The sequence below is a fragment of the Bombyx mori genome, chromosome 8 (assembly GCF_030269925.1).
Source record: "Bombyx mori chromosome 8, ASM3026992v2".
Taxonomy (NCBI): domain Eukaryota; kingdom Metazoa; phylum Arthropoda; class Insecta; order Lepidoptera; family Bombycidae; genus Bombyx; species Bombyx mori.
This window is the reverse complement of record NC_085114.1, coordinates 10086427-10102203: the sequence shown is the minus strand read 5'-3', so window position 1 is coordinate 10102203 and position 15777 is coordinate 10086427. Positions and strand designations below refer to the sequence as shown.

General features: G+C 35.5%; 1 protein-coding gene and 1 long non-coding RNA gene across 3 annotated transcripts; one reads left to right on the top strand and one right to left on the bottom strand.

The window, feature by feature from the left end:
• Nucleotides 1-681: 681 nt before the first annotated feature.
• On the top strand, nucleotides 682-4911 carry LOC134199270 (uncharacterized). The gene is made up of 2 exons (XR_009973689.1): nucleotides 682-2232; nucleotides 2309-4911. It is a non-coding gene; the product is annotated as an uncharacterized LOC134199270 (long non-coding RNA).
• LOC101741832 (uncharacterized) lies at nucleotides 682-14187 on the bottom strand. Of its 2 annotated transcripts, XM_062669756.1 has the most exons (10): nucleotides 13896-14184; nucleotides 13585-13725; nucleotides 13275-13497; nucleotides 10143-10306; nucleotides 6833-6922; nucleotides 5160-5357; nucleotides 2962-3231; nucleotides 2476-2818; nucleotides 1809-2065; nucleotides 682-1508 (listed from the first exon to the last, which is right to left on the bottom strand). In XM_062669756.1, the coding sequence occupies exons 4-10, from the start codon at nucleotides 10290-10292 to the stop codon at nucleotides 1176-1178; spliced, it is 1641 nt and encodes a 546-aa protein (XP_062525740.1). In that variant the 5' UTR covers nucleotides 10293-10306; nucleotides 13275-13497; nucleotides 13585-13725; nucleotides 13896-14184; the 3' UTR covers nucleotides 682-1175. The 2 variants fall into 2 exon arrangements, with proteins under 2 accessions (XP_062525740.1, XP_004932167.1); XM_004932110.5 differs by having other exon boundaries at nucleotides 13275-13725; nucleotides 13896-14187.
• Between the last annotated feature and the right edge of the window lie 1590 nt (nucleotides 14188-15777).

The following is a 15777-nucleotide window of genomic DNA, read 5'->3' as shown; positions in this document are numbered from 1 at the left end:
TTTTTTAACGTTCTCGATAACGTAAAAGTTAGCTCTTTGTTTGCAGTTAGAACAGCGCCCCTAACGGCAAACGTAGGCAAACGTTCCAACTGCAAACAAATTTGAGTTCACTTTTACGCTATCGCGAACGTTAAAAAACTCGCACTAAGCACACAGAATCATAAGAATTCGGTCGCAGCTTAGCTGTACCCTTGATATTGCTGATGTGCGACACTCGCTTGACCCGTAGGTATGCCAAAACACAATATTATTTTAACTATCTCGAGACCCGGCAAAGGCCTCTGAGGATACAATTAATCAGTCTTCCTTGCCAAGCGTCGTGGAGAAGAGAGCGCTCTTCATTCTCCGCATTAAGTAAGACGGATCACCTTACTCCCAGCCTGCTTCGGGTGGCGTTCTGGATCATCAGAATTGTCAAGCTAATTTGCTTTCAACTACTGAATTGATTTAGCAATGGCGATGTCTGGGTCGTAAGGTCACGTCAGCCACAGAAAGAAAAAAATATCTCGATTACACAATTATTTTTAATATATCTTCTCTGTGATTTTAGCCTTCACAATTTTCTAAATAAACGAAATTGAGCACTTAATTTAAACTAAAATTTAAAATTGTGGAAATTCGGCCTAGCGCCGAAATTAGTAGCAACAATAAATAAAGAGAAAATAAAATAAAAGAAAAATATGTTTGAGAAGTAATTTATTAAAAAAAGAATAAAATACATTAAGTATTCGAGACTGCAGAGGAACTATTCAGGAACAGCGAGGGTTTAAAATAAAACAAAACGAATTTTAGTCTTTTTTACTACTCTCTCCAAATAGATTCAAAACTATACTGTCTTTTAGATTATTATCAACTTAATTAAAAAATAAAATCAAATTATATAAGAAAAAAATTTAAACAGTAGTCATTTAATCTTGATGGTACAAACAGAGCTCAGATGCCAAAAGCTCGTCATCTCACGTTTACGGTTACGTTTATGAAGAGTTGTGCAACCGATCAGCCCACAGCATCAGTCCGATTGATAATGACCGTAGCTCGGTTGCAAACTCATGACCGATCGATTGGCATTTGACGGAGCCTTTGTCGCGCCGGGTGGGTGTTTAAGTGACACAGTAACTATTGCGAAGCGAGCGCTATCACAGGTACTGCTTCACCATTCGAGTACTGAAGGCGATTTAAGGTTCCGGGTGGAAAGTGAGCTCAGTCTGAGAGTGGGCGAACAACAAGTTCAATTGCGAGTCCAATCCCACGTTGAAAACTTTCATTAGCCTGGCAGCGGCCTGACCTGGGTCCTTGCGCACAAGTGCTACGCCAGATACTTTCATCAGATGAACTTCGGAGTCCACAGATCCGCCGCCAGTTGTAGCCAATTTCACGTGGCAAGTAACGTCCACGTGAATGTGTTTTTCTACCGCCTTCCCACGGGTCCCTGGAACGTCTACATATTCTGTCTTTTCCTCGACTTGAGGTAGGTCAGCTCGGAAAACACTGGCTTCACCCAAAAGACCCTGAAATGAACAGAACAAATTTTTATTGGTTTATTTAAAATTGCAACACTGTTACCTCTCAAGGTAAGTCGACAAACTATTATTGGCAGATGGCCAGAGAAATAAATCGTACGCATATGATCTATGCTTCTGCCAAAAGCTACTGTGCTCTTTGCCATAGACAAAAATAAATTGCGGAGTAAACAATCCAAACAAAAAGCAAACGAGTTAGAATTATTCTTGCATTTAAATTGGACAGGGGCCAAAATGCGGCGTCAGTCTGTAAATAAATATGAATAAGTAAACAGGTATTCTACCCACCCCATTTCCTGTAATACTGAATTTCATTCCTGGATGAATGGCGCGTGGCTCCATGCCTACACCTTCAGGATGCGAGTCGGACCAGAAATAGTTTTCAGGCGTGTTAAGCGAGTCAGGCTTAAAAGTGATGCGCTTGCCGTATCCCATCCCAATGGACTGCAACAGTAAGCTACGTCCTTCGAAAAGATGTCTTCGGCTACCTGCTGGCCTTACGCGATAGTGGAAGCCAGGAATGATACGAGGATCGACATATGTGCCTATAAAGAAAAATAAAATAATGAATTGACTATGCGATGGTATACCACCAACCTATCTCTTCCTGAGGGTGTTTATAAGGATTTACTGGAAAACAAGCAGCAGCGTTATATTGTTATTAGCGCATAATACCAATAACTGTAATTTCAAACCATACACTAATGGCAAGGTGTGTGGTAACCCTGCAGAGCGACTGCCTCCATCCTGTCTATTTATTTATGCAGCGAAGTAATCATGCATTACAGTTTGAAGAATGGAACAGCCGTCAAACAATACAAACGAAACTTCAATTTAATGTATCAGGGTGCTTAGTGGTATTCACGTTGTGTGGCTAGGTTTGATAACCACATAACACCAAAACGAAATAAAGTGATTTATAGAAAAAAATCAAAAGAAAAACGGAATTACGTACCGATAACTGGAAGTTCGTATTTTTCGAGCCCTACAACGCAATACTGACAAGGAATGTCTTTAATATCAGCGCCATTTACGGTAACTCGTCTTGAAGACGACTGGATGCCGGGCTTTAGTTCGTAACCCTTTCGGAGTTGTTTGATCCCAATAGCTACATTCACAACACGGACGACAGCTGCATCACCACGACCCTTCTTCAGAATGGCAACACCAGTGACGGGCATCAATTTAATGGCGCCATCGTTTTCATACCACTCGACTTTACATAGTGTATTAATTTTAACTTTCTTTTCAATCGAACCGTCTTCGTAGATCTTCTGGTCAAACTCGACTTGATTTTTCTAAGGAAAATGAAAAACGTTAGAACACAAAAACGACGAGTCAATTAATAAAATAGTGTTTTAAAATAAAAGGTAAATGGTAAATGGTAAATATGATAAATGGTAAACGGTAAAAGGTAAATGATTTAAGTTAAATTATTTACCTGTTGCTCCACTACTTCCAAAATGCCTTGCGGCTCATGATTGGCATCGTAAATCGTGAATTTATCACCAACCGAAACCGCCTCAATCTCAAATACGAATCCTTCTGGTCTTGAGTCGGTCCAGAAGTAATTGGTGTTTTCATTGAGCGTCGAGTTGTGGGGTTCAAATGTAAGTCTGCGAGCAAATCCACGTCCTATCGACTGCAGAGTCAAGGCTTTACCTCCGAACAAGTATCTTGGCTTCACTGACAGTGGGGGCGCATCCAAAGCCTGAAATATTGATTCTAATAAAATGAACAGCTCCTACTGAACTCTAATTTTCTTGATATATTTATTTAACTATTAAAATGAAGAACATAATATTTTGGAAGATGGCCGTTTCAATGTCAATTTTTCTAACAATTAAGATAATATTTTGAAATTTTAATAACAACCATATCTATTTTATATGACATTTTCGTTTAAATATTATACAATTGGTATTTAATTTTGAACAGAATAACGTATCACTATGATTATTTTTTTGAGATTTAATTCTGAATATCTCTTTTTAATAGGTTTTGAGCGTGCGCTGTTGATAAGAAATTAGTATGTGAACAGGTTGTGACTGAATCGAAAGATCGTATTTCCCTGATTTCATGCTCAACAAGCACAATGATAGTAAAAATAATCATAGCCCCAATGAGTTTCAAGAAAAATCAAACATGATAAATGGCATAAATGGCCTTATGAATGATACTATGGTTTACCTATTATGGACACAATATGCTGGCATCCACTGTGTCACTTTCGACCTGTCGGGTCACCGCGTGGTTTCTTGATTTTGTATGAACGCCGCTCTGGGCGAAGTTCTGAAAAACTGGACGATCCACATACCATCGCCTACAACGGCTAGCACAGAACCAGGCGACTAAACAGCAAGTCAACAGTGTTGAACGTTGATGATATTTTCATTCTGGAAATGTCAGCAACGGACACCGCTACCTACTGAGCTAATACCGGACTAACTAATGTAACCGAATCGTTCTGGACCACTGAAATCGACCAGCTGACGATGAAATACCGAATTTAAATTGAAACTGCGGTAAACTATCTCATAGTTTTAAGATTCAACAGTAGCTTTTAACAGCATCGCGTGAGGATGTCATTACATTGTATGTTTTGTTAAATATCTCTTTAAATACTTTGTTATATTTTAAATCCAATGATTTTGAACAATTAGATGTTAAATACGATATCATAGAATAACAATTCTGACAATTGGTTTTTTATCATTAAAGTAGGAAAACAATATTGCTGGACATAAATTAAAAATACCTATAATATACCTAACAAAATTATGACAGCCTCATCAAAACAACGCGTGCATTACCAATTTATTTCGAAAATAACTACATCCGTTTCATTACAAATAATTTTTTAAATTCATTAATATCGGTTGTGATTACAAAATGGAACGTCACGATAATTCTTTTTTTTTTTATCACAACAAAAACTTGTAAATGGCAACGATTGACAAATGTGTAGTTCATGTAATTACTAGAATTATTCGTTACGTCCATCAACATTTTTGTAAGACAAGAATTCACTCACCATCCTCTTGATTCTGAAAAGGATTTTAACCTTGCAAAAACGTTCTGAACTAACCACAACCGATCTTTTTTCCGGTCCGTTTTAAATTATTCAATGACATATAATAATAAAAAAAACACTCTGTACATGGTAATGCGAGGTGATTTTGATGACCACGATTTTGTTAAAAGCTATCATCTTAAAAACCAAATACAACCAATATAGTAAGTACATCGTCTATTTAAGCGCGGTCGTTTCTTTTGCAGTCCAGTTTTTAATCAATTTTGCCAGTTTTTTTAAAATGCGTATTGGATCTTCGAGGTTTTCCCGTTTTTACCGTGAAGCCTTAGAAATGATGCGCAAGCATTTTACATCATACACTTATCGGTGATTAAGCTCACATTACACTTAATTGATGAGGAATTGTCAGGAACTATAATTAAAAAATATGTACCTATATATGTAAAAAAAAACAATTGAAATGTGGAAGATTGCGTGTACCGTACAGTGCAATCATCAACACTTCTTCGAACATTTTAAACAAAACCAGACATTTCCTCATAAGTGAAAAGTTATGATACATAATTGCGACCGTTGAAAGAATAAAATTCAATTACTCGTCTCACCTGCATTGGTCTAACTTTGTATCTGAAGCCGGTTCGGACACGGGGGTCGATGTACACCCCAATAACCGGCATCTGATGGAGCGCTGGCTGAGGCACTTTGTAAACGGCGGGCACATCTCCCAGAGCACCTGCGTCCAGTAATACTTCTTTTTTCCGATCACTAACGATCCAGAAGTTTTTGCTAGCCTCAATTGGCTCCTACAAAGAATATTCCCGGATTTTATTAATAGGTACATCCGTTTCAGGGTGCTCATTAATTACACGCACCGAATCATCCTCGAAAATTCCTAAGATATTTTCGAGTTTTTGCTGATCAGTTTCGTCGTAAGTCGGTTTCACTTCTTACATTTTTCTTTTATGGTCAATTTGAATGAGTAAAATGAGACTGCATCAAAAGCAGGAACGCGAAAGAATAATGGAAGTATCAATCGAAATCTTTGTGTGATGTAAAATTGGCAGATGTTCATTGATCCATGTGATGTTGTATGTTTTGCCAAAAAAAAAACTGTGATGCAGTATTACGCTAGTTTAATAACAACATTCTTATTATTATTATTAGGTATATTAACTTCGTATATGTACGATAAACGAAGTATCAATCAATGTAAATCTTAAGTTTTGCGAGAATTATATTCTGTTACTTTAAAGTTTGATAAAAAATAACGAAATTTCTTTTCATTATTTAACACATGGTGCTCGAGAATATATTTTTGTCGATCAACAAAACCGGCTGCGCAAAACGCTGTCAGAGCGCGTTGATTTGTTAGTTGCGCGTCTGTGGAGTACAAAGTCCGTCAACAAGATTTACAACAAGCTATTTATAAAAAAAATTTCTTCGATCTATTTTCGTCGTTCGCGACTCACAAAGTCGCGTGAACAGAATTCGGGATCTGTTCTCGATTTTAAAGGCAAGTTAAATCCTCGCGAGAGGCTAGCTAGAGTTCTACTGAAAACGTTTGTCTCGGCAATACAATTACACGAATCCATAAAACGTACCACGTTATTGACCTCAAATCTAGCAATTACTGAAGCGTATGAAATGCGTAATCATTTGAAGACAACAAAATGTAATACATAGTACCTATACACGTACATACATTTCGTACTTCAAAGACTTATCAGTTATCATATCGGTTATGACTACGTATTATTTGTTGTCTAGACTCTGGGGGACAGTCTTATGACGTGTATCGTCGTTATCATAATTAGCAATGTCGAGGGTGTGACACATTTATTTTCAGTATAAGCACGCTGAGAAATTCATTTCAAACAAACACGTTTTAAAGGTTTGCCAAAGGTACCTACTAATTTAAAGACTGAAGTATATTTATTGGCCTGCATTTCTGCTATGTTTACCCACTAATTGGGTATTAAGTAATTTATTTATTTATTTTTTATTGCTTACATGTGTGGATGAGCTCACAGCCCACCTGGTGTTAAGTAGTTACTGGAGCCCATAGACATCTACAACGTAAATGTGCCACCTACCTTGAGATATAAGTTCTAAGATCTCAGTATAGTTACAACGGCTTCCCCACCCTTCAAACCGAAATGCTTCACGGCAGAAATAGGCATTAAACCATTCGCTTACACCGGGCTTTCAAAAGTCATATTATTATATTAGTTATATATATTATATACATTATTATATTAGTATATATTATTATACTTACAGGGACCTCCAGTTCAGGGAAGGCCTCTTCTCCGTCGCTTTCATAGTCACTCGTTGCTGACACAAGCGCTTTAGGAGCAACTTCGAATTCCTGTGTGCAAAGAATTAAAATAATATATTTATGAATTCAAAAACAAAAGAGTATAAAGATATAAAAGGGGGGTCTATGATACGTCATTATTCTTATGAGGAAATTCTTATGAGCAGAAACGCACACACGATAGTGTTTACCGGTTTATCGCATCGTTAAATGATTTAATCGTTAAATGATTTAATCATTTCCTAACTCTCTACTCTTATCAGCTTAAGAAGCTCAGATTTTAAAGATAAAAAAAGGATCTCATCGACATGAACTGAAAATGCAATCTCAATATTACCTTGACTCAGTTCAGAAGAAAATTTATTGCAATGATAAGAGATGTGTGTCACAGTAAGTAATCCTTGACACGTTGTAACATTCACAGATAGCTCTCTATTCACTTATAATTATTAATTTTAGAAGATCTTACGCTAAACTAAGCTATTCGAGTTTAATTAGTGTATACAAGTAAACGCTCTGACCAGCGCTACTAGCTACCTCTACATCATTTCATTAAATAGTCTGTCGTGGCAACATCGTATCTTCAAATATATTATATCCTTTCCAAATTGTTCTGATATACGATGTATTGTCTCGAATGAATGACATCCTTGTTATTGGTATATAGAATCGTAGTTATTTATACCGCAAAGCACTTGTCAGTTTCTGTCTGAAGTTTACAAAATAATCTCATGTTTGATCTACTTGTATTGTACACCGCCCATTGTTTTTTTTTTAGGAAAGAAGTATGTGTGTGTAAGTGCCCCGGAGGGCTTTCCAGTTTCAAAAGGACAGGTGGGCGACCATGGGCTCAGCTAGAAACACTGCCCATTTTACTTTCGTATTTAATTTTTTGTAAATGTTTCCATTTTATATCGGTACACAATAAAGCATATTCTACTCTACTCTACTTTGTGATGTCTATGGGCTCCTATAACCATGTAACACCAGATGATCTGGAAACTCATCGATGCATGTAATGCAAATAAATCTAACTTCTCCAGTGCATTGAATGATCAACAACTCAAGGGTACTTTTTGCCTGAGCAGTTTTTACGTTGCTATTTATATTTAGAGGCCATACTACGGAATACACAAGTGAAAAGGTCACTCGTTAAATGTAAACATCATGGTGTAGAGCCTTGGATCTTCTTTATACCTCAACATTGATTACACAGTTTAAAACCAGTCTGTACAATACCGTAATCCTTTTCTATTATATAATATTAGTACTAACTATGTCATATTGTAAATAAAATGTAAATTTAATTTTGCTGTTCAATAAGAAAATTAATATGGTATGTTTGTTTATTTATAACTAGCGACCCGCCCTCGCTTCGCTTCGGAAACATTAAAACAAACATGAAACCAAAAAAAAAATTAAAAAAAAATAAAAAAAGTAGCCTATGTTCATCAGGGACAATGTCGGCTTCTAATAGAAAAAGAATTTTTCAAATCGGTCCAGTACTTTCGGAGCCTATTCGAAACAAACAAACAAACAAATCTTTCCTCTTTATAATATTAGTATAGATTCTATTATATTTATTTGCATTTAAATGTAACAAGTTCATAAATTAAGCGGATTAATAATGTACAGTGACCTGCAAAAATGCATGGATAACCACAGTAAATAGTTGTACCCACAATCAACGCCATCTATCGGCTATAGTAGCTACATGGTGTCTACCTTACTATCCTACTAGATGGCATCTGCTACTTTAGAATTGCAATTAAAATCGTATTGAGAATTTATTCAATTAATCAACATCAATTTTGATAAAGATCAATGATAGATGTTATATATTATGTATTACGTTATTATAGACTATTAAAAATATCAATATTTATATCTTCCACTGTGCCAATGGTAAGTATTTTTTAAACATTATAATTGTTCAAATGAAAAATATCTTCTATAGAGAATTTTTAATAGCTGTTTAGAACGATACTGGGCTCCCAAAAAATATGCTATTCGATATATGCCGGATTACCAATGATATCTAGTTTATTATTATTAGCTACGTTTCAAGTTCATAAGATAATCGACCTTAAGGTATTTATTTATGCTGTTCTACAGCTGACGGTACATTGAACCCAAATCCAATTTATTAAAGCACATTATTGAAAAATGAAAATATATATTTTAATATAATTAAGTAACGATACATTTAAAAAAAAACAACCTACAAAATTTCAAAATTTTTAACAAAGGTCAATAACCACATCAGGAAACCAAGATAAGGTCACTCGTAAAGCTATTTCGAATAAGAAACAGTTCCTATAATTTTATGACTAAAATTAAAATTGAGATACAAAAACGCAAATTTATCATCCGGTATTGTATAACAGACAAGCGCATATATATTTTTATGTTTTTTATTGCATAGATTTCTCAACGAGCTCACGACCTACTTGCTATTAAGTGGTTACCGGAGCCCATAAACAATACAATGTAAATGGTGCCCCTCTACTTGAGACATGAGACCGAAGTCTCAACTACACCATCAGTGTAACGACTGTTTCACCTTTTAAATAGTGCTTACCAACGTGACCTTTCAGTACGCCCTACCACCAGTAATTATGCAAATTATAGTTAATCCCCATACCAATTATAATTTTTGATCGATTTTATTCCTTGAACGTGAAAATCATTCGTAACAATGTAGGTAAGTTTTCCTCAGAAAGATTAATTAATAGCCGTCTGCGGAATTTGAATACTGGCACAGTAACATGGCTTGATAAGAGTACACCAGTTTTATCCTTCAAGCCTTAACGAGAAGCTTACAGAACCGTTACTTTACTTTTGCACAGCCCCACAACCTGCAATACATATTTTCTTCCAAATCGCGCGTTATAAAGCGACAAAGAATCTTTTCATGAACATTACGCCTTCTACATAAATCGACGCGAAATCCTATCTCTCCCAACGTCATTTATATTGAAGCCCGGAGGTGTGTAGCATATTTGAGACGTATTAATACGCCAAAGCGCGTGGCCGCGTGGGCGAGGTTACAAAAATAGAAGACCGGGTGAGGTATAATACAATGTAGTTATGAATTTTTATATACCTACATAAATGTACGTTTTTCTTTGCTTTTTTACGTTATTAATAGGCTCAGTTTAGCGTTTACATGGAATAATATAGATCTATCATTTCTTCGTAACATGATTCTGTAGATAAAAAGTTCTTTAAAAAGACATACAAAAATTTCGGGGATTTGCGTAAATCTTACCTGCGCTGGAGGAAAGTTTTCAACGAACGCTGGTTCCACATCGATGGCAGTGGATGTCCCCGCGAGTCGGGCACGGGTAAGGTTCCAAAGGCGTTGGAGGGCCAAAGGAGTCTCTTCACGTTGCATTTCCATGGCTGAGTTAGCGAGCATCTTCCCTTAGAAAGCTAAGGACAATTACAGAAGAACTAATTAATAATAATATACAAGTGAACGTAATAATATTATATTTATTAATTAAAAATATTTCAGTAAAACAAGCCTCCATGATCAAATTCACTCACAATGTTAGTCATAGAGGTTTATTGAATCGTTAGCATGTCTAAAATTTATTATTTTTTATGAAAATCAAAGCTGGATTGAACTACGAAAATCTTATACTTAAAATTGCTAAGAATCCTGAAATATAATGAAAACAGCGGAGTTTGTTCCTCAATATTTAGAATACCAGTTTAAAAAGTAATTCAATAAGGAAGAATTTAAATTAAATTAACAACGAGACTGAAATAACTTATCTACTGTTTGGCAGTAAAATTTATCTAGAATTTCAAATGTAAATTCTAAAACTCAATTAGAATTTACACTAATAAACTTGCAACCGATGTTAAATTTGTTTAATTTAAGCTTCTGGAAACTCATTTTTGATAGTATTTACATTGTGAATGTGAAAGTTTGGATGTTTGTTCTCAATCACCCAAAAATGACTTAACGGATTTAAATATTATTTCACACACAAATAAATAGATTTCAACCTCGATTAACAAATAGATATTTTTTATCATGGTTGATTCCATAAAGCGGGCATTGTCGTTTATTTGTTAAAATAAATACGACAAATCGATTCGTAATTTATTAACAAAAGAGCAATACAATAAATTATCTATCTCGTTAATTCTGAATATGGAACTTCTTGGATTCAAAGCCAATGTTTGATAAGATCTAAAATCGTTGAATCATAAATGTATATGAATATATTTCTGGTTAAGATTGATATCTCTGTGTAAAAATATTTGATATCCGGGTGACGTTGTACATTTCCGGTATTCATAGCCTCTGAGCTGATTGTAGCTTAGCGTAGTTGGTTTTTTTTTGTCATCTTAATACAATCACAAAGCTTAAGGTCTATCTATAATGGACCATATTGGACCATATTCACTGATATCTTTAGATTTTCTTCATTTGATGTATTATTTCCTCTTATTTTGTTGTAATTTTTTCTGATAAGGTTGGAGAAAAACTTTAATATATTTAAACACTATGTGCCGTCAGTACCTACTAATAAAGAAAAATTGATTGAAAGATAGAAGAGAAAAAGTGAGAGAAAAAGTAAGAAGAGAAAACTATTTTCTTCATAAAAAAAGCGTAATCTATCTACGGGGAGTTCCCATTGCTAGTTTCTAGTTATTATTTAACAATAATTAATAAAATCTACTATACCTATGCACTTTAAGGAGATAGAACTGAATTATTACAAAGATCATAAACTAGGCACTTTAGAAGACTTATTGCGTTAAATAACGAATAACTAAAGAGCTATGGAAACTAACATAGGGCCTACTAATAAGTTAATTGAATTTTAAAATTACTGAATATCATCACACGATATGTCATAACCAATTCTTTTGTAACGTTCATGTTCGAGTCGACATCGGAACATGCACTTGCAACAACTTGGCTGTGTCGACACAATTGACTTTATGCGTATGAAACATAATTATTATTTATTTTTAATGCGATGAATAAATTATTACAGAAAAATTAAACACTTGTCGCGTTCATTTTTTTCTACATGACGCTCTTAACAACAATATCGAGGGCCGACATACATAAATATAAAATCGGCAAGAGAACATCTTTGAATATTTCGTGTTAATTCAGCCAAAATCCTTGAAGATAAATTAGAATAATAATGGAATTTACTACTCGTTTAACTAAAACAGAACACGTTTTGGCGTAAATAATTAAAAATCGGAAACGTGCCTACTTAAAGAAATACTAGATGATGACCGAGTATTGTTCGTTTTTTTTTTGAAAAAAACGCCATCTTGTTGTGTCTTTAAAGCGGTTAGTTGCCCTCAATTAATATTATTACTATTATTATTCGCCAATAGATGTCGGGAAGAGTTGATTATTGAAAACACGAATAAAACAACATTTTCTGAAAAAAAATCGTAGCTAGATCGATTTATCGCCCCCGAAATACCCTGTGTACTAAATTTTATGAAAAATCGTTGGAGCCGTTTCCGAGATTCAGATTATATATATATTAATATACAAGAATTTCTCGTTTAAAGGTATAAGATTTGTATGTAAGACATAAATACTTGCGTACAAAATAAAAGTCTCTCAAATTCGTGACGTCACTTATGAGATACGACTATTTGCACAACTGAAAAGTTTATGAGTTTCGAGGACAATCAGTGACGAATTACATACAGAGTAGACTGTGGAAATTTCCATTCAATGAAAGGAGTTTCCTTATATGTAATACAATATAATGAAAGCTATAGATCATTACAAAAGGTAATGATTTCCGAGAATAAATAGCATTGTCCACAATTCCAATGTAACGTTATACAGGTAAAGGGACATCGAAGGTAAATTATAGCAGGTAGGTAGACGAGGATAAATTAAAAAAAAAAACTCGTTATGAGGCAGTTCTTTCCTTCCGCGTGTTATATTTAAAAGAAGTTCTATAAAATTATAAAGTCGTATAGTACGCAAGCAAATTTAAATCTTGTTCAAATTTTACTGGTTTTTACTGTAACAGTCGGATAAAAACCTTGATTAAAACAGCTGCTATAAAATGTTGCGAAAGTTTCGATTTACTCTGTCAATAAGACGGTTCTTTACTTTGTTGATGTTTTCATGCGCTTGCAAACAAAAAATCAGACCAGAATAGAAAGTAATTTGTTTAGGTTGATTTAGATAAGCCGAAACGCCACGAGTCGAGAGAGAAAGCGCTCGGAAATGCAGGTAGGAGTCGGCCATTTGCTGCTGCGTGCCCCCACTGTCCCCACTATACCGTTACTACACATAGAAATAGAATATTCTAGAACTTACTTCCACAGCTACCAGAGAAATTAAAATCTAATGCATTAGTCGATGTATGTTCTTATTATACCGCTAACTCACCTTAGTATGATAAAATTTTAAAACGGCTCCGGTTTGTACGGATCTTCCGAACAGTGGACTCCACGAATCTACAATACAATAAAATCACAGAGTAAGTGAACTCGTCGCAAGTCGCAAGGCTAGTGAACCGTACAGAAGCGCAGCTTGAATACCACTGAGGGTGGACTCGCTCGATGAAGGTATTTAAAACTTCAGTCAGACGCTCCCCAGTCGCAATCGTTCTCTGAGGAAGAGGATGACGATATGAGGTCGAAGCGAGATAGGTAGACTAGCACGCGGTCGCCGCGTGGTCCGCTAGACGGTTACTCACACATCGACAGACGGTTACGCATGCGCTATCGATACACGGAATACGTCGAGGTCGACGTCACTGGCCCCATTTCAGAATCAAAGTGCACATATGGCTGTGATGAGGGCGTGCACCAGATACACCTCCATGACTAGGATGAACCTAAAAAAAGAATCCCCTTCAACCTCTTACAATTTTAAGCACGATCGTGAAAAGCCAGAAATGAAAATGAAATTTACTACAACATTAGAGCACTTTTTTTTATTTCATTGTTGCAAAACTTGCTTAAAGGTTATAGCGTAAGGAAACTAGTAGCTTAAGTCTAGTCCTACCATTAATCTGAAGATACTCGCGGACTTACGACCGCGGTATCAGCTGCAGATATTACTCTCCCATTATCCTTCCAAAGTTCCTTATTTCTTAATTAAATATCCCCATAATTATTTTCTTGATTACTAATTGTAGCACATTTTGAGGGACAGCTATCGTTGGCACCATCTTCTTGCCTATTTCGATCTTTACTGTTGCCTTGAGACAAACTAATGTACCTATCTGATGGTGAATGGTCACCGATGCTCATGACATTAACAAAACCAGGGCAATAGCAGGCCGCTATCTACTGCTTGAATACCGTCATCTACCATTCGATATTATGCGGTAGCCTTTTAATATCGAACCGGAAATTCGATTGCTTATCTGAATTCCGACAAACCAAAAAAAGTACTGTTTTCACGAATTTTACCGTAAATTTCGCATTACAACAACGCAGTAAAATAGTTTTGACTTAGTTTGTAAACAACTATTTGAAAGTAGATCACGCTATTTATAAAAAGGCCACATCTGTACATTATTAGTAAGAGTTTCTATTACAAATCAATAAATGTCGTTGACAAGAACCATATCGGAAATAGCTCTCAAGGGCGCGAAATCACAGATCGCAAATGACCCGTATTTTCATTTCAACTCAAATGATAGCCGGTTTATGGCTTTATGGGTTATGGCTTTAACTTATCCAACACAACCTTTTATTTAATTTGAAATAGCTCAAACCGCAATATGGATCGGTTAACAAAAAAGCTTTCTCATGAATATGAAATAAATAAAATAAAACGGGAAACTATCAGACTTTAATCAGATACCAAATCATGACAACCCAGAAACACTACTCACAATCTCTTCACTATGATCGTTATCGCTAAAACAAAGAGAAGATAGTACATTCGTGATTAAAACCGTTTATTCGGTAGCAAACTTTCCATTCAAAAAGAATTTTAAGATCCGAGTAAATATTTGATAAGTCTAGAATAATGTTGTAGAATCACCACAGATCACCTATTTACGTCAGATACATAATTCTTAGCACAGAATCAGCGAAAGGTGATTTTAATTCGAGGCTGAGGACCTAAATGTTAAAATCAAGGGAATTAAGTACCTTTAATATAGAAATATTCTAATTTTAACTTTTTATTAGTTTTTTATTAGTCATCATGGCATAATGGACGATCGTGGCCTAATGGACAGAGTTCAAGTCTCGCAGGAATGTACCAATTTTCCTAAAAATATGAGTCCTACGTGTTCACGAGTAATTTCTACAATGAAGGACTGGCATTCTGGAATAATAATAAAAATCGCTCTAATTATAGTTAACGTAATTACTGGTGATGAGGCTTAATGTGAGCCCGCACTGGTAGCTATCACCACCCTACCCATAGATAATACACATAGGTAAATGACCCTACCTATTTATATTGCGAGTAGTCAGGCGTTCCGAATTGAAGAGTGAGACAGTCGGATGGCCGTTAAAATATAGGTATAACTGAGAATTCGCTCCATCTGGTGGAAAATGCAAGCGAGGACCTCTAAGGGCGCTTGGGCAGTTGCTAACAAACCTCCCCCCCCTGGTTGAGACTCTAAGTTCGCTTATTCGTGCGATTTAAGCGGCATCAGTGCGATCCTTCCACCCCAAAAAAAACTTCGAACTCATCTCCCAAAGTGGGAGACAGCTCTTACATTGTGATGCCTAAGGCTACGGTAACCTCTTACCATCAGGTCTATCGTAAACTTCAGACATCTGAGCAATATTTTTATAAGGATGAATAATCGATTTCTTATTATAAACAATAGGAAAGTTTATCAGTAGTGATGTATTTTTTCACCTTTTTTAATTATAAATGATCGCAGATTACCTAAGTTAAGATAATATTCATTAATTGA